Source organism: Prionailurus bengalensis, chromosome E2 (genome assembly GCF_016509475.1).
Source record: "Prionailurus bengalensis isolate Pbe53 chromosome E2, Fcat_Pben_1.1_paternal_pri, whole genome shotgun sequence".
Taxonomy (NCBI): Eukaryota; Metazoa; Chordata; class Mammalia; order Carnivora; family Felidae; genus Prionailurus; species Prionailurus bengalensis.
Genome location: NC_057352.1, coordinates 15,424,296 through 15,451,644, shown reverse-complemented (window position 1 = coordinate 15,451,644; position 27,349 = coordinate 15,424,296). Strand labels below are relative to the sequence as shown.

At 51.2% G+C, this 27,349-nt stretch overlaps 1 protein-coding gene across 1 annotated transcript; it reads right to left on the bottom strand.

Annotated features, from left to right (window-relative positions):
• Positions 1–681: 681 nt before the first annotated feature.
• FBXO17 (F-box protein 17) lies at positions 682–26,992 on the bottom strand. Its single transcript, XM_043598973.1, has 6 exons — positions 26,771–26,992; positions 5,887–6,249; positions 4,960–5,071; positions 2,933–3,028; positions 2,024–2,159; positions 682–1,227 (listed from the first exon to the last, which is right to left on the bottom strand). Exons 2-6 carry the CDS (start codon positions 6,230–6,232, stop codon positions 1,084–1,086), a joined length of 834 nt encoding a protein of 277 aa, XP_043454908.1. The 5' UTR covers positions 6,233–6,249; positions 26,771–26,992; the 3' UTR covers positions 682–1,083.
• Between the last annotated feature and the right edge of the window lie 357 nt (positions 26,993–27,349).

The following is a 27,349-nucleotide window of genomic DNA, read 5'->3' as shown; positions in this document are numbered from 1 at the left end:
GCTTAGCATACCTCCTGAAGTTCTCACGGCTGGCAATATCCCACAAGGCCTCTTAGGATCAGGGCTGGGGGCAGACGGGGCATTGACTACAGACAACGGTCCCCCATCACTTCACGTTTCGCACCAATTTTATGGAGCCAGTGTGTTGGCTGTGCCCAGCCGGGGAGGTGGCAGGAGACACGAGGGGAGGCTGGCAGGAGCGCTTTCCCTTGTGGCACGCTGGCTCCAGCGGTATGTTGCCCCGCAGGAGGGGAGCTGCGCCTGAGGTAGGAGGCGGGGTGGGGCACGTGGTTTGGGGACCCGCGGGGACACAGGAATTCTGAAAGGAGTGGCACCAGCCTGGTCCAAAGGGCAGGTGCCGATGGGTGGTGCCCACAGAGGTTGCCCAGGGCCCCACAGCTGAACCCCAGAGGCTCCCAAAACTACAGAAAGGGTTCCTTTTGATGTCCCTGTTGGTCACCTCAAGGACAGACCACCCTGACTCCCAACTCCCTGCCAGCGATTGGCTTACCCCAGACGGTCAGCAGCTTTCCCTACGATTAGAAATCCTGGTTTGGCCTGTTTTTTGACCCCGGCTACCAACTGATGTCCACGTATCTACGCAAATAATTTGCAAAGGAAACCTCTCTGATTACCCCCTGACTCCCCACCCTCTATCCCAGAAAGCTGTGAACAGTCTTGTTGGATCTCTGGTTTCTTTATTTATTTTGAGAGAGAGAGCATGAGCGAGGGGAGGGCAGAGAGAGGGAGAGAGAATCCCAAGCAGGCTCTGCACTGTCCGCGCGGAACCCGACACAGGGTTCGATCTCACAAACCACGAGGTCACGTCTTGAGCTGAGATCGAGAGGCAGACACTCAACCTACTGAGCCACCCAGACGCCCTAGATCCCTGGTTTCTTGCACAGCATGTGTGATACCGTGCTGAAGCAGCAGCAAGTGGGGTTCACTGGAGGTGTGCCAGGAATGGGCCACACGGGACCCTCACTGTCCACAGGCATCCGGCTCCCGACTGCAAAGCTGTCTTTGACTGATGACGTCTGGCAGACGGCAGTACACTCTGGAAGGCTGGCTCAGGCTGGTCGGCTAGGACAGGCGGACCCTGACCCTCACACTGGAGTGGGTCACGAGGGCGCCGTAGTGCCCTACCCAGGAACGCGTGTCCCTCCCATACTGCTCGAAAGACACGTATCGGATGCCCTTGCCAAAGTTGGTGAAGACATGAGACACCTGTATGGGGAAGGAGAGCGGGAGGTTGAGGAGCTGTGGGGCCCTGTCTTCCTCCACCTCAACAGGCACTCCCCAAGGATCAAGTAGGTACCAGGCCCTGCTCTAGGTGCTGGGGCTACAGCAGCGAAGAACAACCTGGTGAACCTGACAGTCTAGTCGGGGACTCAGACCCTGAAGACAGCTGGGGGTAAGAGGCAGAGGGTAAGGTAGGCAGGAGGGTGGGGTTGTAAAGTGAGTGAGCAAAGGCATCACTAAGGCAACACTAGGGCAGAAACCCGAAGGAGGGGAGAGAGCCATGCGGGGATTAGGACAGAGACAAAGAGTGTTTGGAACAGAGGAACGTTCAGTGCAAAGGCCCTGGGGTAGAAGTGTATCTGGAGCAAATGAGAGAACAGGAGATGGGTCAGCGAGGTAAGGGGCAGATCACGTGGGGCCTTGTGGGCCACGGAAGAACTTTAGCTTCTGGCGCTTCTTATCCTTTGCAAAACTTTTTTACGGAGATAATATTCACCTAACAAAATGCACCATTTAAACTGCACAATTTAGTGGCTTTTACCTATATTCACAATGTTATGTAACTATCACCACTCTCTAATTCTGGAACATTTCCATCAGCCCAGAAAGAAGCCTCATATCCGTTAGCTGTCACTTCCAATCCCTCCCTTCCCCTAGCCTTGGCGATCGCTAGTCTGTCTGCTTTCTCTCTGTAGGGATTTGCTTATTCTGGACATTTCATATAACTGCACTCCTACAAGATGTGGCCTCTTGTGCCTGGCACAAGGCAGTCTGGACCCACCTGTCGGCAGCCTCTCTCAGTCCACTGAAGGACCGGGTTGGGGGAGGCCGAGAACTTGACCACTTCGTGTTCGTACACGTCCAGGAGGCGAACCCGGAGCCGGTAGATGCAGCCACAGTTCTCGCGGGCACCCCACCTGCCAGGTCGTGGTGAGCCTTGATGTCCCTGCCACCCACCCGGTCTCTGGGGCGGGGAGAGGGAGGCTGAGGGCTAAGCCTCCCTGCACTTGGGTGAGGGTCGCACACACCCACCCTGCACATGGAGAGATCAAGTCCTGGGAATTTGCGGGGAAGAGCCTGGGTGCCCCTGGGGTGGATTCTAGAGGCTTTGTGGTGTGTGTGTGTGTGTGTGTGTGTGTGTGTGTGTCTGGGAGGAACCACCGCCCCCAGGGGAGGAGAAGCCTGGGTATTTCTGGGGAGGAGCCAGAGCCCCAGGGAAGAAACCAGACTTTGATGGAGGAGTGAGAGCTTGAAGAAAGAGCCCGAGGGCTCTGGAACCACTGCCTCCATCCCAACTCTGCCCCCCTGAGTCTCAGTTCTCAGGGCACAGTGCTCCAAACCTTCCTGGGGCCTTGGGTGTCCACAAACCCTTCGGGTCCGTACTGAGTGTGGGCGATGAGGGAGGAGTGGGTGAGATGGGGCACCAGCCAATGGCCCCCATGTCAACAACCCTGGGGCCTGCTGACGGGGGACAGGGAAGAGTGCAAAGTGGGGTTCTGGGCTCATCAAAACCCTGCCCCTCCCTGCCTCTGCAACTGTGAGAGCATCACTTCCCCCCCCCTCAGCCTCACTCCTGGAGCACAGTAGCAGTGGCCAGCCCGGGGGGTTGATGGGGGCCCAGGTGAACCCCTTCTGCGCGACTGCTGCCACCACGGGTGACGCTTGGGGCAGGTTGCCATTCTTTCCTCACCAGTCGGCCACACAGATCTCGATCTGGGCGCTGTCCAGCAGCTCCTGCCACACCCCCTCCATCACCAAGTCCACAAGCTGCCTCTTGAAGCACCATCTGGAAAGAGGAGATGGTGAAGGGATGAGGCAGAAAGTCACAGCCCAGAAATCACCTCCTCCAAGAAGCCTCCCTTGGGGTTTGCTCTACTAGACAAGATATATGATGGGCTGGGCAATCCCGTTGGCCTCTCACATCCCCTCCACCATTCTCCACCAGGCTCTAGGCTCCGGATACAGGCTGACCTGTATGTCCCTAACATTTGTGGGGACTGCGACAGCAGTACAAATGGATGCTCAACATTGAGCAGGCAATCCTGGAGTCTCCTAAAGTGCAGAGGCCCAAGTCTGAGGGTGTACTGCCTGTGTGGACTGGTCTCCCTTACTCTCCCCTTCCCGTTGGGTCCCAGATGGGTCCCACCTCCCAGATGGGAAGGTCTAGCAGGAGGGAAGGGAGAGAGGAGAGTAAAATCAGGTTATGTGGCCTCCTGGCTCCCTCCCAATGGATCACCGTGGGACTGCTACGTCTCTTCATGAAAGGATACAGCTCCACGGGACCCTCTCCTCACAGCCTTCTCTTTAGGAGCTGCGTCCTCCCCTTACCTTTGTCAGGCCCAGGGCTGGTAATGCCCCTTCCCTCACTGTTACTAGCCTAAGGTTCACGCAGTCTCCCCTGTGGTCTGCCTACCCCTCTGTAAACAGTCCCCCCCCTAATTTGAACATGCCGTCATAATAGAAATAGCGTAGTGGAAGAGAACAGAGTGCTCGGGGACAGACCTAGGTATATTTGGCAACTTCGTTAGCGATAGAAGCGGCACGCCGTATTCAAAGGTGGATTAAAGATCTAAATGTGAAAGATAAAGCTATGAGGCTACTAGAAGAGACTATGAGAGAATACTGTTGGGTAGGGACTGGTTTTTTTTACCCCAAATTTCAAAAACACATTCTAAAGCAAACAAGCGATGCATTTGATATGTGAAAATAACAACCAAGAACACCAGGGACACAGTTGATACAGATAGTAGATGGCCAGGACGGACAAGGGGCTAAAATATACGAGGAATTCTCGTATAACAAGAATAAGACATCGGGGCGCCTGGGTGGCGCAGTCGGTTAAGCGTCCGACTTCAGCCAGGTCACGATCTCGCGGCCCGTGAGTTCGAGCCCCGCGTCGGGCTCTGGGCTGATGGCTCGGAGCCTGGAGCCTGTTTCCAATTCTGTGTCTCCTTCTCTCTCTGCCCCTCCCCCATTCATGCTCTGTCTCTCTCTGTCCCAAAAATAAATAAACGTTGAAAAAAAAAATTAAAAAAAAAAAGAATAAGACATCAACCCTAATAGAAAAGATGAATGGGCAATTTCCAAAAGAGGGATTCCAAAAGGCTAACAAGCACTTGGAGAGATGCTTAATTATTAGTCAATCAAAACATGCAAATTAAAACGTCAATGAGACATCACTTCATGCCCAATATACTGGCAACTACTAGCGAGCTGGATGATGCCACATGAGAATGGTTGAATATGGGGGGAGGGAACAAGGAAAATGGGTAAGAGGTAGGAGAATAGAGAGAATCAACCAGTCAACTGTTCTGATGTCTTCATAGAACTTATCACCATCAGAAGCTCTGGCGCCAGACCACCTGGGCCCAGATCTCAGCTCCGCCATTTACTAGATGTTGGCTACGTTTTGTGCCTGTTATAAAGTGGACATAATCATACTATCTGTGTCACAGGGCTGTTGCCAGGATTCAAAGAGTTATATGTAAATGTTTGTCGTTTTGTTGTCATTATTATTTCACTGTTTTATGTATTTAATGTCTCCCCCGCTGCATTTCTGAATTTTCCTGGTATCTCTCTGGCATATAAAACAGGGCCTGGTACTGGCAGGCCCTCAACAAATATTTGACTGAGTAAATCAATGAGGGAAAGAGAGGATGTAGGTAGGGTCCCCTTCCCAACTCAAGGCCCTTGCCCCAGGGATCAGGGGCCACTCACTGGAAAGAAGTCACGAAGCAGGTCTGGGAAGGAGCCCCCGGCACCAGTATTAGGTTCTTTTCCACGGCCCAGCCATTCCCGCCGTGCTCCACCTCCCAGCCTCTGAAGCCCTCTGTGGGATACAACAACCTTGAAGTCGAGGAATTCACCTGCCGCTCGCCCAGCCGACCGCCCGCCACAGCTCAGCTTGCCCCGCCCATCGACTCCTCCCTCCTGCGCTCCGCCCCCGGTTTCTTCCACTCTGGCCCCGCCTCCCAGACGCGGGCATTCCTGTTCCCACCCTACCACCGCGTCATTCAGCCCTGCCCTTCCACTCAACTAGTCCTCAGCCCCACTCGGCCCCGCCTCCAGTTCTGTCTCCCTTCATCTACTTCATTTACCCACTTGGGCTTCTCCCTAACTGCGGGCTCTTGCCAGCAAGGTCCCATCCCCTCTTACAGCAGCCTCCTGGCTCCCCCTGCCTTGGGCCCGCCCACTCGCTCAGTTCCCCCTCCCCACAGGCTCTCAATGCGGCTTCATATTTCCATGCAAGCTCCGCCCCCGCCAGCCACCCAATTGGCTTTCCCCGAGTCCTCCCCGGCTCCTCCCCCCTTAACCCCGCCCACTGTATCTACAGTCCGAGCACGTGTCATTCCTGCCGGGGCCCGACTCTTGGCTCCTCCAGCTTTCTCGCCCATCCAGTTCGTCTCCCTTCACTGCCCACAGCACCTGCCCCCTCCCCCCCGCCCCAGTCCATCTCTTTCCCCCGCCCCCGGCCAGTTTCCCAGTCTCCTCTTCCCTCGGCCACGCCCCCTGGCTGCCTGCCCGGCCCCGCCCTGCCTCATTATCCTGACCGCTTCCACTACACTAATCCTCGCCCGGCTCCTCCACCCCACACAACACTCCTGTCTCCCCGGCCCCGCCCCTGGCCCCGCCCCCGGCACGCACGCTCTCCGCAGGAGTTGAAGATGAGGTTGCGGCCGAGGGGTGCGCGCAGGCAGTAACGCGCCAGGGCGCAGAGCGGGAACTCCTCGTCCTCGTTGTTGGGCGGGCAACGCTGGGCCACAGCGTAGAGTGCGCGGCCCTCGGCGCTGCGGTCGCGGGCTAGCTGCAGCAGCCACACGGTGGGCCCGTCCACCACGTCGCGCCAGGCGCGGCACACTGCGCGGCAGCGCGTCACTAATGCGCGCGGCGGCACGTGGCTCAGCACCTGCACGAGCAGCTCCGGGGGCAGCGCGTCCAAGGCTACGGGCTGGTCCGCGGGCAGCCGCCGCCGCGAAGGCCGGGCGCCCATCTCAGGCCGCCGGAATCCTGCGGGTTGAGAGGGGTCAGCAGGTCAGGGCAATTTGGCCTCCCTTCATCTCTCCCAGGACGCAAGGTCCCTGCAGCTTGACCATGACCCCACCAGCTCCGGTGGAGGACCAGGGGCTGCTAGGGCCGTGAAAACCGGGTACCTATTTCCTGACCGTTCATTGGCTCTGGGGCGATCGGTTTCCCACCTTTCCCCCTCAAGCAAAATACCCCTGGTCTGACCATGACCCCCACTACCGCTCACCACGGCTTCCATGTCTGGCCGGTGCACTCGAGTCAGGCTAGTCAGTTTACGTGTATGACCACGAACACACACAAAAACCCACCGAGGAGGAAACCATCTCCACCCCCATCGCCCAGCCGGCTCCCAACTCCTTGGGCCTTTGACACTTCTGAACTGTCGTCAGCAAAACCCATTTCCCCGCTCTCTTCGCTGAACATTCTTGTCATCTTGCTCTCACCAAAACTCAGCTCTCCTGTGGCCCTTCCAAATGGGTGAATCTTGCTCCTTGGTGCTACTTCCAGACCATTCTCCTATCCCCCCCTCAAACTCCCCAGCTATGATTCCTGTGTCATCAGAATAGGCGGTTCATTAGGCCGCCTTGTGCACCATCTGCTGACCCAGATCACTCCTCACTTCATGACTTTAGCTTCAGGCTCACTGCCACTCACGCTGCTCTTCTCAACATCCCTGGTCATTTCCACATCCAGGTACATGATCCTGGATCCTGGGCCACCGGCCTCTCTGTTCTCTGACCCGCTCTCTTCTCAGCCCCTCCCTTCTATGGTCACACCTAGACCTTGTCTCAATAACTACAGATTCTTCAAGACCTCAATCTCCTTGCCAACCATCACCCTTTCTCTCTCCAGCTCTTTCCTTCCAGGGCCCCAGACCCCCACAATCCTTCCAGCCCACTGTGATTCCCTCATCCTTTGTGTCTACCTCCTTTTCACTGCCCCTCACCCCCTCAAGTCCTCGTGTCTTCCTTATCCAGTTTAAACTGCTCAGATACTCTTTAAAAACATTCTTTGCATACATCCTGGCCTCCGGCTTCCTCCGACACGTGACCTTGGTTCGATCAGCCCCCTGCCTACCCACTTTAAGGTCGCCAAAGAACACACAACTCCACTGGCTGGTCTCACTTCAAGGTTGTGAACTTGACCCACACGGGCCAGCCCAGCCCAGCCCGGCAAGCAGAGGCCATTTCTCTTATCCACAGGCTCCTCCTCTCTATACATAACTATTTCGCACCTTCTCCCCCAGCGCTAGCCTAGCTTATCACACCCTGCCTTCCACCTCTTCACTTTCCCCTTGCTTTCTTATTTTGCAGAAAAAATACAAGCAATGAGAAGTGAACTTTCACAGGTACCCATCACCCAATCTACCAGCTCCCTGCCCCGTGGCCTCTGTGCTTTCCCCTCTGATTGCCCTGCAAACGTCAGCCCCCGCCCCCAGCCCCCGGCTCGGCCTGCTCCCACCCCTCCCCGCTCACTCCAGGCCTCAGTCTCAAGTTCTCCTCACTCTCTGCCGCGCCTTGGATTCCCCCTTCGCGCTGGATCATTCTCGGCAGTCCACACAGTCATCCCTCTCGTCTGAAAACAAACCCTCTCTTCACTTCACCTCCCCTGTCAGCTCTGGCCCCATTTCTTTGCTCCTCTCTCTCTCTCTCTCTCTCTCTTTTAAATTTAATTTTTAAATGTTTTTCTTTAAAAAAATTTTTTTTAACACTTATTTACTTTTGAGAGACAGAGAGAGAGACAGAGCATGAGCAGGGGAGGGGCAGAGAGAGAGAAGGAGACACAGAATCCGAAGCAGGCTCCGGGCTCAGAGCCATCAGCCCAGAGCCCGACGTGGGCCTCGAACCCACGGACCGTGAGATCATGACCTGAGCTGAAGTAGGATGCTTAACCGACTGAATCACCCAGGCACCCCTCTTTATGGTAAAACTTCTCAAAAAAAAGCTGTCTCCAGTCTCTGCCTCCGTATTTTCTACTTCTGTTCTCTCTTAAATCTTGTCTCATCAGGCTTCGCCCCCCCTGACATGCCAAGGTCACCATTGACCCCCTCGGTGCTAAATCAAAGTCAGAGTTCAGTCCTCACCTTGCTGGACCTGTTGAGCAGCACTTGCCACCGAGGGTTATTCCCTCTTCACTTGGCTCCAAGCCCCACAACCTCTGGACCCCTCCGAGTTTGCCTGGTGGCTCCTGCTGAGTCTCCTTGACTGTCCATCCTCCCTCTGATCTGGCAACGTCAGGGACTGGTATTTGAACCTCCTGTATCCTCCATCACCACTCACTCCCTTGGGGATCTTGCCCATTCGTACACCTCCCACCTGGCTCATCACTGTCTCCCTGCTTCTTTCCCCAGGTGTCTGTTCCTCACTAGTAGCCGGGTCGGGGTGAGCACCTGAGTCAGGTCCTGTCCCTGTCCTGCTCAGGGCCCGCCCCCCCCCCCCCCCCGCCTCGGCCTCCACCTCGCTCAGAATAAAGGCAGAGTCCTCACTGTGGCCCACAAGCTCCCACACAGTCTGCCCCCATCACCTCCTTGCCCTCATCTCCCCCTTACCCCCTCTGCCCAGCGACACCAGCCCCCACACCCCAGGCCCTTCGCATGGGCTGTTCCTGCCACCCGGATCCAGAGGATTTCTAGGCTCACCTCCAGACTTCAAGTCTTTGCTCAAATGTCAACTTCTCCACGAGACCATCCTTGGCCGCCTTGTTTACAATTTCAGGGCCTCCTGACCACCACCTACTCCCCCTTCCTTTGTCCTAAAGCTCCTATCACCTAACACACCACACACACAAGCATATATAATCTACTTTACTTTGTTTATTGCCTGTCTCCCTAACTGCATTATAATCACCATGGGGAAGAGTTATTGTTTCTTTTGTATATTACACACCACCCCATCCACACCAGTGCCTGACACATAGTAAGTGTTCAATGAACAGATGTTCATGGAATGAACAAATGAATCGTCACATCAGAAACCCACTCCACAGATGAGGAAACTGAGGCATGGCCAGGTGAAACACCTTTATTTAGCAAGAACTCAGTGATGGGGCTCAAGACCTACTGAGAAACTCATTGCATTTTCTCCATCGGGGCAGAACTGCCTAGCGATGAACACCTTGTGGCTGGATCCTGGCCAGCCTGGGTTCAAGTTCTGGCTCTGCCGCTAGGTGGTTATGTGACCGAGGTCACATCACTCAACCTCTTAGTGCCGTTTCCTTCTCTGAGAACGAGGATGGTAACAGTACCTACTGCACGGGATTGTTGTAAAGACGAAACGGGTTCATGTTTGTAAAGCACTTAAAAACCGCTGGTGTCTCAGAAATGAGTGACATTAAATTAATATTGAACGCCAAATTATGTTAGTTGCTATTATTATTACCCATCATAAAAGAATGACGAATAGCCATTTAGCTATGATTTTTTTCATCTGGTGACATTTATTGGGCCTTTATTAAGCGACTGTGCCGCGCATTTAAGCTGGGTCATCTCACCGAATCCCATCATCTTGTGTAATGGGCAAACCGATCACAGGAGGTTGCCCCGGGTTAACAGGCTCCAACGATCTAATGCTTGTTATGTTGTTATGTTGTCTAACGTCGGGAGGTGCTCAACTCGTGACAGCTGTTATTATTTTTAAATAAGTTGATTAAGGTTTTGTTAAGAAGCCTGCGTCGGGCTAGTGATCCACCCACATGGGTCCTGATACCCCCCCCTTCACCCTGATTCGGTGATGGGTTATAAGACAGGCTTCAAGAGACAGGGTGTGCTTTTCCCCAAGTGGTTCTTAGTTGCATTAATAATTAGCAACAATTTAATACCAAGCTTACCAATTTGCCTGTCATGGACGTGAAACTCATCAGAGTGTGGTTTCCTGGCTTGGTTCTCCTTAAGAATGTGCTGATCAAAAAAAAAAAAAAAAAAAAAAAGAATGTGCTGGACATTGGCGAACAAGGGATCTCTGGAGCTGGGGTGGCCTCCTCACAAGATGAGTGCAGGCAGACTTTGCCAAGGAGCAAGGACCTTCAAGTGATGTACCTTACGAGCCCTGAGTATACAAAATGCTTGTCTGGGGGGGGGGGGGGGAGTGGGGGGCGCCTGGATGGCTCAGTCGGTTAAGCGTCCGACTTTGGCTCAGGTCATGATCTCACAGTTTGTGGGTTCGAGCCCTGTGCCCAACTCTGTGCTGACAGCTCAGAGCCTGGAACCTGCTTTGGATTCTGTGACTCCCTCGCTCTCTGCCCCTCCCCCATGTGCCTCCCCCGTGTGTGTGCGCGCGCGCGCGTGCGCGCACTCTCTCTCTCAAAACTAAATAAATAAACATTTAAAAACAAAACAAATTGCTTAAAGGGCCATAAGGAGCCTTATGGCCATGATGTCCACACGGCTGAATGCCAACTACTGGCTGAGCCAGTATGGGACACGTAAGGCACAACAATGCCCTGCTGTCAGAGTCTTTGGGGCTGCGTATGTTGGGGGGGGGAGGGGTGTGGTTATTTTACTGGCCGGCACAGCGACCAGGGGATGCTACTGGAAGGCAGTTTCCAGAACCCGAGACGCTCTGCAGACCACGATGGCTATAGTAACATATACTACATCACATGCTTTTCTGGGACTCGACTGCCCTCCATTGAGAGTCCACACCCCTCCCCTTGACACGGGCAGACCTCTGTGACTGCTTCAACTTTCAGAGCACCACAGATGTGACATCGCTAAGGGATTTCCAAGGCGGGGTCGTAAAAGATACAGGTCACTGCCTGGCTCTCTTGGGACAGGTGCCTTGGGAGCCCTGACTCCAGTGGGTGCGCGGGCTAAGTGGTTAACAAGGAGGAGAAAAAGAGTCTGGGTCCATAGCATTTACTGACGTCTGGGTAAATGCACCTGCCGCCGCTCATCGCAAGCTACCAACATGAAGTCCCCGAACTGTGGGGCTGGAGAGCTGCCCACAGTCTTGCTCTCACAAGCCGGCTCCAGGACACCCCTGCCCGAGTCATTGCTTAAGTCTGGCTGCCCTGAAGTCATCGCACTGGAGAGACCCCGTGAGTTCAGGCGGAGAAAAGTCTGGGGAGCCCCAGCTGTTTGAGTCACGTCCCGGGGGCTAGACACAGGGGCGAATAAGCCTTCAGGTGACCCAACCCCAGTCACTGTCAGACGGCACTGCGTGTGAGGCTCTAAGAACAGCTTAGCTGAGCCCAGCCAACCCCCAGAGCCGTGAAATAAAGGTTATCGTTTTAGGTCACTATGTTTTGAGTAGTCTGTTATGCAGCACTAACTAAATAGGACAAGGCTCAGTGACCTGCACTGTGTGGGATGGGTACCTTCCACAAAGAACTGTCCTGCCCCAAAAGCCAAAAGAGCCCCCGCCCGGTAAGAAACAGCGGGGCACCCTGAGTGCAGACACAGACCAATCTGGGTTCCAATCCCGACTACCCACTTCCTTGCCTATGAAACGTATTTATCTCCTTTGAGCCTAGGAAACGTAATTCGGGAATAGCATGTGTTTTTGGTCTCTTTGATTTTTTGTTTTAAGTTTACTGATTTATGCTGGGAGACACAGAGGCAGGACAAGCAGGGAAGGGGCAGAGAGAGAGGGAGAATGCCAAGCAGGCTGTCAGCCTGCAGACAGCGCAGAGCCCAGAGTTCATAACCCTTTTTAAGTGTACAATTCAGTGATATTAAATATATTAACGTGTCACCATCCCTGCCATCCATCTCGAAAAGTCTTTTCACCTTGTAAAACAGTAATTCCCCACCACCCCCTTCCCTCTTGCCCCCGCTAACCACTGTCCTTTTCGTCTGTATGATTTCGACCACTCTAAGTAACTCACGTAAGAGGAATAATCATACAGCACCGGTTTGTGATTGGCCTGTTCACTTAGCGTAATATCCTCAAGGTTCACTCGTGTTGTAGCATAAATCAGAATTCCTTTCCTTTTTAAAAAAAAAATTGATGAGAGAGTGGGGCAGGGGCAGAGAGAGTCTCCCGCAGGCTCCATGCCTCGCGTGGAGCCCGACTCGAGGCTTGATCCCACGACCCTGAGATCATGACCTGAGCCAAAATCAAGAGTTGGATGCTTAACCGACTGAGCCACCCAGGCGTCCCAGAATTCCCTTCCTTTTTAAGCTGCTTAATATTCCATTTTGCTGATCCATTCATCGGCTGTTGGACATGGGCCGCTTCCACGTTTTAGCTATTCTGACGATAGGTATTTTTGTTGGTGTGATACCTTTATTTCATTTTATTTAACCATCCGGAGTCGTTTGCACCTTGAGATTGCGGTCGATGACACGATGGCCCACTTCATGGTGACCACATGTGCTGAACGGCAACAACAAATTCTCTGCCATTGGGGCGCCTGGCTGGCTCCTTCGGTGGAGCCTGCGACTCCTGATCCCGAGGTTGTGAGTTTGAGCCCCGCGTTGGGTGTAGAGATTACCTGAAAATAAAATCTTAAGAAAAAAAAATCTCTGCTAAGAGAATTTCAGGCAGCATTAAAAATTCTAACTGGGCAGGGGCACCTGGGTGGCTCAGTCGGTTGAGCATCCGACTCTTGATCTCAGCACAGGTCCTGATCTCAGGGCTCGTGAGTTCGAGCCCCGCATCGGGCTCTGTGCCGATGGCGCAGAATTCTGTGTCTCCTTCTCTCTGCCCCTCACCTGCTTGTGCGTTCTTTCTCAAAATAAATAAATAAACTTAAAAATACATATATGCTTTTTTCTTTTTTTTTTTTTTACATTTTTTACTTTTTGAGACGCAGAGAGAGAGCACAAGTGGGGTAAGGGCAGAGAGAGAATGAGACACAGAATCCGAAGCAGACTTCAGGCTCCGAGCTGTCAGCACAGAGCCCGACGCGGGGCTCGAACTCACGAACCGTGAGATCATGACCTGAGCCGAAGTCAGACGCTCAACTGACTGAGCCACTCAGGCGCCCCCAAAATACATATATATTAAAAAGAAATTCTAACCAGGCAGAGATGTACTCATTTAGAAAGGATTTAGAAAGGATTTTGTTTCCGTTTCCTGACCCGAGGCCTGGCTATATGTGTGTGTTAAATATTCATCAGGCTGTACGGCTTGAGTCCTTTCTGTAAAAGGTTTAGGAGAAACACTAACAATAAGCCGAGATGGTAGTCCACGGAAAGGGACAAAAAGATGTCAGAGAAGCTCTCCCCGGACTTGCCAAACAAAATATGGGACTATTTAAAGCGAAGGCGTCCCTGGAAACGAGTAAGCTCGCTTATCTCTCTCCTCAGCAGTTCCTCAAATTGTGTGGGGCCAGTGGCCTTTTTATAGTGACTGGAAAATATTGCCCCAAAATTCCTCCATGACTCAGTGATGACACCATTGACATGGTTTGTTTGCTGGAATCCACTCACAATAACCATTATTTTATGATTTTTTTTTTCTGGCTCTGGGAGTTGCCTGGGCGCAGGTCGGCAGTTCTCGGGGGCTGGAGTGCAGTTGTCATCCGGCAGGGGTGCGGCTGGGTCATCTGAGGGCTTATTCAGTCCCCTGCCTGGCGCCTGGGATGGGGAGACTCGAACAGCTGGGGCTTGGCAGGCTCTTGTCTATCTCCATACGGTCTCTCCAGCTAGAGCCTACTTTTGCCAAAGGCCAAATAATATAATTTCATTTTCTTTCTTTCTTTTTCCTAAATGTTTATTTTTGAGAGAGAGAGAGAGAAAGAGAATGCGCGCGCACCGGTGGGGGGCGGGGGTGCAGAGAGAGGGAGGTGGACAGAGGATCCGAACGGGGCTCTGTGCTGATAACACAGAGCCCGATGTGGGGCTCGAACTCAAGAACTGTGAGATCATGACCTGAGCCGAAGTTGGACGCTTAACTGACTAAGCCACCCGGGAGCTCCTAGAATTTCATTTTCAAGGCTCATGATTCATTAAGTGGTCTTCATTTTATAGGATGTTCGTCCTTCATTAATTTTATTACTGAATTTGTATTGATTTTACCTTTATTAATTTTAGCATCATTTTTAAAGATTATTTAATTTTTTCAATTTTTATTTATTTTGAGAGAGATGGAGAGCAAGTAGGGGAGGAGCAGAAAGAGAGGGAGACAGAATCCCAAGCAGGTTCCACATCACCAGCTTGGAGCCTGACCTGGGGCTCGAACCCACAAACTGCGAGATCATGACCAGAGCTGAAGTCAAGAGTCAGGCGCTCAACCGATGAGCCACCCAGGCTAAAATTTTAGCATTTTAGCATTATTGTGAGAGGGAGAGAGAGGGCACTAGTGACTGAGGGGCAGAGAGAGAGAGAGAGAGGAGAGAGAGAGAGAGAAGCGGGGCTCACCCCAAGCAGGGCTCGAGCCCACGAACCATGAGATCATGACCTTATGATCAGATGCTTAACATTCTTTCCTAGAATCCCATACAAATGGAATCATATAACATACCCGTTCAGCGCGGGTGCTGTGGGGAGTTGGCAGAGCTCAGAGGGGGCAGGGAGCTTCACATGTGCCCACTCCCCTCCCCTGTGTACCCTCTCCCCAAGGCGAATCCACAGAGGCATATACTGCCTCATAGTTCCCCTTGGCCAAACTCGAGTTTGGCCATTTAAACTTTTCTGTGCCGGCTGACAGGTTGAATTTCCCCAGTAGAGGGCGCCAGAGGAACACGACAGGAAGAAGGCTTTTTTTTTTTTTTTTTTTTTTTTTTCTCTTCCAGCTTCGTCGCCCCAGGGCAGCTTCTCAGGCACCTGCAGCGTGCAAGCTTCTCCCGTGCCTGCCAGCACCCCGCGGCCAGCGCCGTCCCCTGGCGCCCCCCCCTCAGGCGGTTTCCAATTGCCTCGAGCGCCCCACTTCCTTGCGAACTGCATTCCCCAGCATCCCGCTGGACAGACTTCTGGCAAGTTCCAGAGCGGGGCCTTTCCATCAAGTTCAAGGTGCAGCACAACCGGGGCCGGGGCGGGGGGGGCGGCCCCTATGCCCTTTGTGAGCCTCCTCCAAGAGTTCTCGAATGAGATTAGGGTCTGGGACTGTCATCTTTCTCAAGCTCTCAGTCTTTTTTTTTTTTTAATGTTTATTTTTGAGAGAGAGCGTGCAAGTGGGGGAGGACTGAGCGAGAAGATCTGAGGCCGGCTCCGTGCTGACAGCAGAGAGCCTGATGCGGGGCTCCAACTTGTGGACCGCCAGACCACGACCGGAGCAGAAGCCAGACGCTTAACCCACTGCGCCACCCAGGCGCCCTCAAGCTTTCAGTCTTGGATCACAGAGGTGGTACTGCTCCTGATCTCTGCTATTTCTATATTCTTTAGCATTCTCTTCATTTCTTAGTAGCTATTTTCCCTGCTATAATTAATAATTCTGTCTATTAAACGTTCTCCCTTCAATTTACTGCCTGGTTTCTGTCTCCCGATTGGACTCTGGCTGATACATACAGTATGTTCCCCTGTGTCTGCTTTCCTTCAGGGTAACTTCTCTGTGATCCGCCCACGTGGTTGCATGCGTCAATCGGTACTTGGATCCTTTTTATCGCTGAGGAGTATTCCATGGAGCAGATAAACCACAATCTGTTTATCCACTCACCATGATGGGACATCGGGCTCTTTCCCGTTTGGGGCTGTTATGAATAAAGCTGCAATGAACATTCAGGTACGAGTGTTTGTATGGACATACATGTTCATTTTTCATGAGTAAATACCTAGGAAGGACATTCTGGGATCATACAGTAAGTGTATATTTCACTTGACAAGAAAACACCCAATAGGTTTTCTTGGCAACAACGGGCCGTTCTCAGTCCCTTCAACGATGTGTTCTCAGGCCAGTTCCAATTGCCAGGACCAGGTGTTGTCAATTGTCTTTTTAATCTTTGACAGAATGGCTTGTTTGTCGTGCCCTCGGGGGAGTTTCCTCTACCTGACATCTTCCCTTATTAATTTTAAGTCTTTGCTCTTGAACCATAGCGCTGATGTTGTTTCTCAATAAGCCGAGATCAGAATTCTTTGCTCTTAAGAATTACATGCAGGTTCAAAGATTTGATGTGGCTTCCCTTTCAAGAAGTCAGACGAGCTGCTGATAATCAGGGCCTATGCTGGCTTTTAGCAGTCTTTGGGTTGATTTCAAAAAAAGATTGTTTTAGTGTTTATTTTTGAGAGAGAGAGAGCAAGTGGGGGAGGGACAGAGAGAGAAGGAGACACGGAATCTGAAGCAGGCTCCAGGCTCCAAGCTGTCAGCACAGAGCCGGAAGTGGGGCTCAAACCCACGAACTGTGAGATCATGACCTGAACCAAAGTCAGATGCTTAACCAACTGAGCCGTCCAGAAAGGATGCCTTTTTATTTAAAAAAAAACATTTTTTTTAATGCTTATTTATTTTTGAGAGAAATAGAGTGTGAGCAGGGGAGGGGCAGAGAGAGAAGGAGACACAGAATCCGAAGCAGGCTCCAGGCTCCGAGCTGTCAGCACAGAGCCAGACATGGGGCTCAAAGCCACAAACCGTGAGATCATGACCTGAGCCGATTGGACACCCAACTGATTGAGCCACCCAGGCACCCCGAAGGAATGCCTTTTATTTTTATTTATTTATTTTAAAAAAATGTTTTTATGTTTGTTTATTTTTGAGAGAGAGAGAGACAGACAGACAGACAGATTGTGAGCAGGGGAGGAGCAGAGAGAGAGGAAGACACAGAATCCGAAGCGGGCTCCAGGCTCTGAGCTGTGAGCACAGAGCCTGATGTGGGGCTTGAACTCACAAACCTCAAGACCATGATCTGAGCCAAAGTCAGATGCTCAACTGACCAAGCCACCCAGGCACCCCTGGAAGGGATGCCTTAAAAAAAAAAAAGAAAAGAAAAGAAAAAGAAAATCTTGGCTCAGTCGGTTAAGCGGCCGACTTTGGCTCAGGTCATGAGATCGAGGTTCATGGGTTCAAGTCCCCCATTGGGTTCTGCACTGATATTGCAGAGTCTGCTTGGGATTCTCTCTCTCTTCCTCTCTCTCTGCCCCTTCCCAACATGTGCTCTCTCTCTCTCTCAAAATAAATAAATAAACTTTAAAAATACTAAAAAAAATAATACTAAATAAAGCTTTAAAAAAAAGCCATGCCTTCTGGGTGAATCCAACCCTGGGGTAGCCTGGCCTGGCAATGAGAGCAAGGGCTGGGTTTGGGCCCCCACTCACACTGCTGCCCCTGGCTGGCCTCTTAACAGTAACAGTCCTATGTGCCTGATCCTGTGCTGGATGCCCTGGAAACGGTATCCCAGGAAAACCAAGTTCAAATGCCTCCAACAGACAGGCAGTATCCTTTTCTTTTTTTTAAAGTTTATTTATTTTGAGGGACAGGGAGCGAGGGAGGGGCAGAGAGAAAGGGAGAGGGAGAGAGAGAGAATCCCAAACAGGTTCTGCCCCATGAGCACAAAGCCAAAGTGGGGCTCGAACTCACAAACTGGGAGATCTCTTCCTGAGCTGAAACCAAGAATAGGATGCTTCACTCCCAGACGGGCAGTATCCTTTTTAAAAAATTTTTCTTTAATGTTTACTTATTTTTGAGAGAGAGAGAGAGAGCGCATGAGCAGGGGAGGAGCAGAGAGAGAGGGAGACACAGAATCTGAAACAGGCTCCAGGCTCCGAGCTGTGAGCACACAGCCCGACGCGGGGCTCGAACTCACAAACCGTGAGATCATGACCTGAGCCAAAGCCGGACGCTCAACCGACGGAGCCACCCAGGCGCCCCTGAGATGGGCAGTATCTTAAACGAGGCCTCTGGGTAGGAGGAAACAGGGAGTGGTGGGGATTGGCAAACCAGAAGGTACAGCCAGCCTGAAGTCTGTGCCAATCTGTACTCTGGCTCCTTCACCGCCAAGTAGGAAGGTTGGTCTGCTTTGGCCACATCTTCCAGTTTGTTCAAAAGAAACTGGAAACCCCAGTTTCCATGTGAAGTCACCCAATTTTTAAAGGTTAGCAATGCATTAGAAAAAAATTAAGGCACCGTATGGGCCAGATAACAGACAGATCTGCAGACCCAGGAACTGAATGGGTGTGGCCATTTGTGACTTCTGTATTATCCCAGTTGATCACACCAGGAGGAAACTGAGGCCCGGAGAGGCAAAATGACTCCCCAAAGGTCACACAGCAGTCAGACGTGGACCGGGGGTTGGAATCTGGGCAGCCTGATCTCCCTCTCAAAGGGCGTCCTCTCTCTGCTGACGGCAAAGAAATGCAAATGCAAAGCAAACAGGAGGAAGCCCGTCCACAAAAAAGGAATGCCACTATTTTCCAGAAAGACAGAAAGCAGACCCAAGTGTAGGGGCCAGGGTCAAACTCAAAGTGGGCACAATGGAGCCTCAAGGAGGCTAACCCTAACCTCAAGAGGCTTTGGACCCAGAGCCAGGGGTCGAGGGGGGCCAGGCTGGGGTAGGTGTGCAGGTGGAGAGTGAGAGAGCACAGGGAGGACAGAGGTCGCCCGTCTTCGCAATGACTGCGCCTATGGGCTCCCCACTCGCTCTCCTGCTCCCCACGTGCTTCGCCACACAGGCCTCCGGCTGCCCAACATTCATCCACGGGAAAAACAAAACCATACTGGAGGACTGTTCTCTAAAGAAACTGCATGAAGGCAGCTCTTCCCGCCCACGGATCTTGTCCCCGGGCTTTCATAAAATCGCCTTTTTGGGGGCGCCTGGGTGGCGCAGTCGGTTAAGCGTCCGACTTCAGCCAGGTCACGATCTCGCGGTCCGCGAGTTCGAGCCCCGCGTCGGGCTCTGGGCTGACGGCTCGGAGCCTGGAGCCTGTTTCCGATTCTGTGTCTCCCTCTCTCTCTGCCCCTCCCTGGTTCATGCTCTGTCTCTCTCTGTCCCAAAAATAATAAAATAAACGTTGAAAAAAAAATTTAAAAATAAATAAATAAATAAAATCACCTTTTTGCACCAAAGACGTCTTCAAGAATTCTTTCTTGGCCGGAGCCCACGACCACCATCCATACCCCCAAAACCCCATCAATCACAACCTGAGCTAAAACCAAGAGTCGGACGCTTAACTGACTGAGCCACCCAGGCGCTCCTATTTTTCACCATTCTAATGTCAGCAAGGTGGTTCTTCTGCTCTCAGCCAGCTCGGTTGGACGGAATGGTCTGGAAAGGCCTTATTCAGATACGTGACGATTGGCAGACTGGATGTGCTGGAGAGACCTCAGTGGTGACTGCTCATTTCTACTTTAACAGATCTCTCCGGGCGCCTGAGTGGCTCAGTCGGTTGAGTGGTTAAGCCTCCGACTTCGGCTCAGGTCATGATCTCACAGCTCGTGAGTTCGAGCCCCGCATCGGGTGCTGTGCTGACAGCTTGGAGCCTGGAGCCTGTTTCAGATTGTCTCCCTCTCTTTCTCTCTGCGTGTCCCTCCCCTGCTCACGCTCTGTCTCTCCCTCTCCCTCGAAAATAAATAAACGTTAAAAAAAGAAATAAAGAAACTGCATGAAGCCTCTGGGAGCTCACTCCCAGCAAAGACTGGCTTCTCCCTCCTAACACCAAGTGCTGTCCCCAAACACAGTTCTCAGTCATCCCTTCAACTAGACTAAGAAGCCAGTGGGAAAGCAGGACTATATTTATAACAGCCCCAAATTTCAAAACAGTTACTTATTTTTTAAGATTTTATTTTTAAGTAATCTCTACACCCAACGTGGGGCTCGAATTCATGACCCCGAGATCAAGAGGCATGTGCTCTACCGACTGAGCCGGCCCCATCATACCAGTTACTTTGATTAAAAAAAAATTTTTTTTAATGTTTATTTATTTTTGAGAGACAGAGCGCAAGTGGGGGAGGGGCAGAGAGACAGGGAGACAGAATCCCAAGCAGACTCCATGCCGTCAGCACAGAGCCCAGTGCGGGACTCGAACCCTCGAACTGCGAGATCATGACCTGAGCCGAAACCAGGAGTCAGACGCTTAACCAACTGAGCCACCCAGGCGCCCCAGAAATTCTCAATCCTTTCTAAACAAGGGGCCCATACACGCATTTTGCATTGGGCCCTGCAAATTGGTACATTTGCCCTGGGTACGTTTAGATTAGAGAAGATACTCAAAACACAGTAAGAACAGGATATTATAAAAGGAAGAATGTTTTCTAGAAGAAAAAAAATTCCCCAAAAGTAGATTGGATGAGTTAGAACCCAGAAAATACCTCTCTCAAAAGGGAAAAATTAAAGGGGCACCCGGCTGGCTCAGTCAGTGGAGCATGTGACTTGATCTCATGGTTTTGAGTTTGAGCTCCACGTTCTTTTGCAGAGATAGCTTAGAAAAACTTAAAAATATAAAATCCTGGGGCGCCTGGGTGGCGCAGTCGGTTAAGCGTCCGACTTCAGCCAGGTCACGATCTCGCGGTCTGTGAGTTCGAGCCTCGCGTCAGGCTCTGGGCTGATGGCTCGGAGCCTGGAGCCTGTTTCCGATTCTGTGTCTCCCTCTCTCTCTGCCCCTCCCCCGTTCATGCTCTGTCTCTCTCTGTCCCAAAAATAAATAAACGTTGGGAAAAAATATAAAATCCTAGAGACTCCTGGGTGGCTCAGTCTGTTGAGCATCCGACTCTTGGTTTTGGCTCAGGTTACGATCTCGTGGTTTCATGGGTTCGAGCCCTGCATTGGGCCCTGCACGGGCAGTGCAGAGTCGGCTTGGGATTTTCTGTCTCCCTCTCTGTCTGCCCCTCCCTTGTTTGCACTACCTCTGTCTCTCTCAGAATAAGTAAATACACTTAAAAAAAAAAAAACTCAGAAAAAAAGGGAAAAATTAAAGCTCTGACAAACTGCAGGAAAAACAAAAAACTGCTTAAGAAAATCGTGGTCCAAATATATACACTAACTGTATCCATGTTATGTCAATTTGACAATATGCAAGAAAAAAGAATCAATTTGACCTGGAGGCTAGAGACATTCTCACTAAAATAGGGACATTCTTCTTAAAAAAAAAAAATATATATATATATATATATGTACACACATGTATGTATATGTATATATATATCTGAGTATATACATATAAATATATATATACACCTCACATATAACATTGTGTAAATTTAAGGTGTATGTGTTGATTTGATACATTTATGTATTGCAAGATGATTACCACTTTAGCATTAGCTAGCACCTCCAATCATGTCACTTAATTATCGTTTCTTTTTTGTGGTGAGAACATTTAAGATCTGGTCTCTTAGCATAAAGACTGTCTTCTCAACAAACGGTGATGGGAAATCTACATGCAAAAAGATGAGTTTAGGCCTTTACCTCATACCACACACAAGTATCAACTCAAAATAAACCATACACCTGAATGTAAGAGTTACAACCACAAAAATTTTTAGAAGAAAATAGGAGAAAACTCTAATGATCTTGGGTCAAGCAAAGACTTCGTAGATAAGACACCAAACGTGTGATTCGTATAAGGAAAAAATGGATGAATTAAACATCTTCAAAATTTAAAACTTTTGCACTTAAAAGACACCAGTGAGAAAATGAAAAAGACCAGCTATAGATTGGCAGAATATGTCTGCAAATCATGTATCTGATAAAGGACTCGTATCCAGAATATATAAAGAACACTTAAAATTCAACAGTATGACAAACAAACCACTTTAAAAATAGACACAAAATTTGAGGAGACATTTCACCAAAGACGATATGTGTATGACTAACGAGCACATGAAAAGATGCTCAACATCATTAGTCATTAAGGAACTCCAAATTAAAATCACGATGAGACACCATGTCAGGCCCACCGGAATGGCTACTGTTCAAAAGACTGGCCAGTACCCGGAGAAACTGGAACCCCCGCATGTTGCTGATGGGAACGTGAAATGGGACAGCCACTTGGGAAAACAGGCAGTTTCTTTGAAAGGTGAACATTAACAAAAACAGCTCAGCATAAACTTTCCACGAAACACAGCAATTCTATCACGAGGCTACCTGCCCACGAGACATAAAAACACGTGTCCACGCACAGGCTTGATTGCAAACGTTCACAGCAACATTATCTATTTGGAAACGATCCGAACGTCCGTCCGCTGGTGAATGGATAAACAAAACGTGGTCTATCCGCACAACGGCACGCTGATCGGCAGCACGAAGAACCAAGAATGGGTACACACTACGATATGAATGAACCCCCAAACAGCATGCTAAGTGAAAAAAGCCAGACACACACACACACACACACACACACAAACCCCACATACTGTATGATATATTTACATGAAATGTCCCCAAAGGACATATCTAAAGTTACAGAAAGATTAGTCGTTGCCTGGGGCGGGGCTGGGGAACGGGGAAGTGACCACAAATAGGCACGGGGGATATTTTGGAGGTGACAGAAATGCTCTAAAACTGGTGATAGCTGCACGACTCTGTAAATTCACTACACAATCACTGAACTGCACACTTTAGAGGGCTGACTTTTATGGTATGTAAATTACACCTCACTGAAGCTGTCAGGAAAACCCTGGAAACTCTACAGTGAAAGCATCTAAGACTTAAATATGGTAACAGAACAGACTGTAGATGTTATCAACCTTGACACTGTGAAAATAAATGTACAAGTAACAAAAGATGGGAAACCAAGGCGGGAGGAGGGGAAACCAAGATGCTTGGCTCACCTGCTTCACGTCACGGGACTCAAAAGTTGCCAGAATCAGAAAAAGAAGTGAAGCATAACATTTGAAGTTACAAAGGTCAATAGCGAATAATCTTTAAAAAGTACAATTATTTTTTTATGAGGTTTTTTTCAATATTTATTTATTTTGAGAGAGAGCGCGCAAGGGAGAGCAGGGGAGGGGCAGAGAGAGAGGAAGAGAGAATCCCAAGCAGGCTCCGCCTGCCACAGGGCTCAACCCCACCTGAGCCAAAACCAACTGAACCGCGCAGGTGCCCCTAAAGCAGACTCCACACTGTCAGCGCAGAGCCCGATGGTGGAGTTCGAACTCACAAACCTCGAGATCATGACCCGAGCCGAAATCAAGAGTAGGACGCTCAACCGGCTGAGCCACCTAGGCGCCCTAGATGGGCATTTTTTACTGAAGTTGAAAATGTGTGCCTGCCCCAGGACCCAGCCATTTGACCCCAGAGCCGGGAAACACACACTAGAATGTTCATGACACAATTGTCTCTAACAGCTCCGGTCTGGAAATGACCCATCCATCCACTGGAGGATGTAGGAATAAATTAAGGTGGTCACAGAACGGCGGCAAGGCACCTAGAACGTTGAGTCCTGGGACACCCGGGCAGCTTGAATTGCGCGGGGCAGCCCTGGTCTACGACACATATGGTCCCCGGGGTAATTCCAGACCTCCACTACTTCTAAAGTTTCCTGCTTGGATGATAAACTATATACTCCCACCCGTGGTGCTACTCTTAGAAAGTTCGCAAACAGGCTAAACTAATAAAGTGTCGTTAATACCCACACGTGGGTACTAAAACCATATAAAGAAGAACAAAATAGGGGCGCCTGGGTGGCTCCGCCGGTTGAGCGTCCGGCTTCGGCTCAGGTCACGATCGCACGGTTCGCGAGTTCAAGCCCCGCGTCGGGCTGTGTGCTGACAGCTCAGAGCCTGGAGCCTGCTTCGGATTCTGTGTGTCTCTCTCTCTCTCAAAAATAAAAAAAATAAACATAAAAAAACCAAAAAAAAATAAAAAGAGCAAAATAGGAACGTGAGTATCGTAAAAGTCAGGGCGCTGGTTTCCCCTGTGGGGAGGGAGAGGGCTATTAACCAGGTGCCCACAGGGAAGCTTCTGGGGGCTGACGATGTTCTTGCTGCTGACCTGGGCCCTGGTTCCGTATTTTACAATTATTTGTTAAACTGTTCATCTGTTTTATATACTTCTCTGTATGGATGTTATAATTCACCATTTAAAAAATATGAATGCTATCAATAAACACCACTGATGTTATTGAACCCAGGAAGGAAACTGTCTCACTGCATCTTTGCGCAAATTATAATTCACACTTGCCAAGTGCTTTCTTTGGGTAAGGCACTCTGGAAAATTCTTTCTGTGCATCATCTCATTCCCAGGAGGCAGCAGTGATATTTCTGGGCGAGGAGGCATCACCAGGCTAGTAAGGGACATTGCTTTCGGAAATTGCTGGTGACAGCCCGCAGAGAAAGTGGCATTGTGGGGAAGGTGAGTGTCGCGGGTTCTATATGGTCAGTCACTCCTGGGCCAGCCCCACCCCAAACTCTTGTTCATGACCTTGGGGGAACGGGCTTCCCTCTCTGAGTGGATTTTCCTCTCCGTAAAATGAGAAACGTGCAGGTCCCCATCTCCTCTCCCCAGTCCCCAAATCCAAAAGCCTGGAAAACCGGAAGTCTTTCCCAGACCCATTTGGTGGCAGGGCTGAGTCACACTGGTGTGAGATTTGACTATCCCGGTGAGTATGTCACACATTGGTCACGATCTCACGGGTGGTGAGTTCCAGCCCCGCATCGGGCTCTGCTCTAATAGAGCTGAGCCTGCTTCGTATCCTCTGTCCCCAGCTCTCTCTCTCTGCCCCTCCCCTGCTCACACTCTCTCAAAAATAAACATTTAAAAAAAGAAACAAGAAAATAAAAAAAGAAAGAAAAGGCCTTCATAAACTACCAGCTACGGTTAACCGCACAGTAACTGCTCTCGGCACATGGCAAGGGCTTTATCGAATCTCACAGAAGCCTCACGAACAGCTCCAGGAGGGAGGTGCCGATTTTTCAGCCGGGAAAACTGAGCCTTGGAGAAGGGGAGCCATGGACCCAAGGTCACCTGACACAAAAGCCGCAGAGCCGGGCTTTGAACCTGACTCTTGGTCTCAGCTCAGGTCACGATCTCGTGGTTTGTGGGTTTGAGCCCCACATTGGGCTCCATGCTAATGGTGCAGAGCCTGCTTGGGATTCTCTCTATCCCTCTCTCTCTGCCCCTCCCCTGCTCGCTCTCTCTCTCAAAATAAATTAATAAACTTAAAAAATATTTTAAAAAGTAAAAGATAAAATGCCCCCCCCAAATAAAATAAAAAAGATCAAACACTGCTTCCCCCTTTCCGTGCTCTTAAAGATATTGCTTTTATATATATAGGAAATAAAAAGGCAGACTCATTTCTATTTGATTTGTGAATCACATCTATAACTTGATTGGATGAAAAAAATTCGTATTTAAATAAATACAAAAACTTTATTAAAAAATATTGGGGCGCCTGGGTGGCTCAGTGGGTTGAGCACTGGACTCTTGGTATTGGCTCAGGTCATGATTTCACTGATGGTGAAATTGAGCCCTGCGTGGGGCTCTGCGCTGACAGTGCAGAGCCTGTTTGGGGTTCTCTCTCCCTCTCTCTGCCCCTCCCCCACTTGCGCGCGTGCGTTTGTGTGTGTGTGTGCGCACGCGCGCGCTCTCTCTCTCTCTCTCTCAAATAAATAAATAAACTTACAAAATATTATTAAAGAAGGAGCGCCTGGGTGGTTGAACCCTGGACTCTTGATTTCGGCTCAGGTCAGGATCCCAGGGCCCTATGTAAGCCCGGAGCCTGCTTAAGATTCTGTCTCTCTCCCTCTGACCCTCTCCCCTGCTCGCGCTCTCTCTAAAATTAAAAGAAAAAAAAATTATTAAAATAGATTCATCAGCCAGGCCTCACAAAATGGGGAGTCAAACAGATCCTATCAATATTTGATAGAACAAGAAAGACGTTTAAAACACTTTTTTTGACGTTATGAAAGCAGCCAATAGGGAAACTGCGAGCAATGAGCGATTAATTACAAATAATTTTAACTGGCCGTGGGGCCGGGGTCTGTTGCTTAAGGGGCTGTTTTTGCTGCAAAGCTTCGTCTGCCTCATTTGTCTTTTGTTCTTGGGTGGTACTGGGGCACTTTAAAAAAGTATTTACTTTAAAAGTAGGTGCCTAATATTGCAGCCTTTCAAAATTGCTAGTTAACAGATGCTCTCTAAACTTGAAGGATCCAGACTGAAAGAACAAGATATGGAGCGTTAAGAAATATTACTGAACGCTGCAAAAGTTAACTTAGAAGAACAAAATTTAAATCGGGAGGAGCGGCCGCAGCTAAAAACAAACTGTGCCCAAGTTGCTAAATCGAGAAACGGGGCTCTGAGCCTTCTGATTCACCGATTTGGCGAAGGGGCTGCCAGCCAGAAGAAACAGAAGAAACCAGAGCTGGTAAAAGGGGTCTGGCCTCTCGCCGGCTGCGGAGTACACGTGTTGGTCGGGTACGTTTTGGGGGGAGGGGGAGTTTCTTCCACCGTGGCCTCTGCCCGGGAGCGGCCGGGTGGAAGGCGTGGGCGTCAGAGGACCCGCTTTAAGCCCTTTCCGCACGACCTGGGGCTTTCAAACGTGCGTCCGTGCGACTCTGGACTTAAAGGGGCGGAAGCTGGCTGGGACAGCCTAGGACCCAGGCAGGGCAGGAGAAGGGGCGCTGGGGAACAAGGACTCCGGGGGGACCCGCCCCTCCCGCGAGGGCCTGGGGGCGTTAGTCCTTCCCCGGGCGCCCCGGGGGCGAGTGGGGACGGGACACCCGTCCCGACCTGCGTCCCTACCTGTCCCGACGCTCACCTGGCGGCCCGCTCGGAGGCGGCGGCGGGCTAAGATCCCTTTCCCCACCCTGCTCTGGGAGGCAGTCAGGGGGGCTCCCTGGGATCGGCCCCGCCCAGGGAGCCCCGGGACCCGCAGTCTGGGCAGTCGGTCCTCTGCGGGGGCCGGCGGCTCCGGGATCCGCGGGCGGGCGGCTGCGGCGGGCGGGAGCGAGGCAGGGGCGGGATCCGGGAGGCTGCAGGCGCCGGGGGAGGGCCCAGCTGCCGCCTGGCGGGGCGGGGAGGACGCGCAGCCCCCGCGCTCGGGGACCCGGGGGCCCGCCCCTTGGAGAGCTTACACTCCCCGTCCCCCCCCCCTCCCCACACCACGCGCGTCCCTGCTGCCAAGCGCCCGGCGATCTGATACCGGGTCCCGGTCCCCCCCCCCCCCCAGCCACCTCCTCCCAGCGAGGTCCACCTCCCCAAGAGCCTCCGCCGCGGGAATGGTTCCAGCTGCTTCCTCCCCCCCAAATCTTGTTGCCTCCTCGTTCCGGCCTCCTTGCCTACAGCCGCCTCCGCCATTCAAAACGTCTCTCCCGCCATCTGGCCAGTGCTGTAAATG

What these genes read in the sequence shown, in the direction of transcription:
- FBXO17 (XM_043598973.1), bottom strand. Translation starts at nt 6,232, where the DNA reads ATGGGCGCCCGGCCTTCGCGGCGGCGGCTGCCCGCGGACCAGCCCGTA. An exon ending in CTTCAACTCCTGCGGAGAGC is followed by an intron (nt 5,072 to 5,886) that starts GTGCGTGCCGGG and finishes TGTATCCCACAG; the next exon opens with AGGGCTTCAGAGGCTGGGAG. An exon ending in GAGATCTGTGTGGCCGACTG is followed by an intron (nt 2,160 to 2,932) that starts GTGAGGAAAGAA and finishes ACGACCTGGCAG; the next exon opens with GTGGGGTGCCCGCGAGAACT.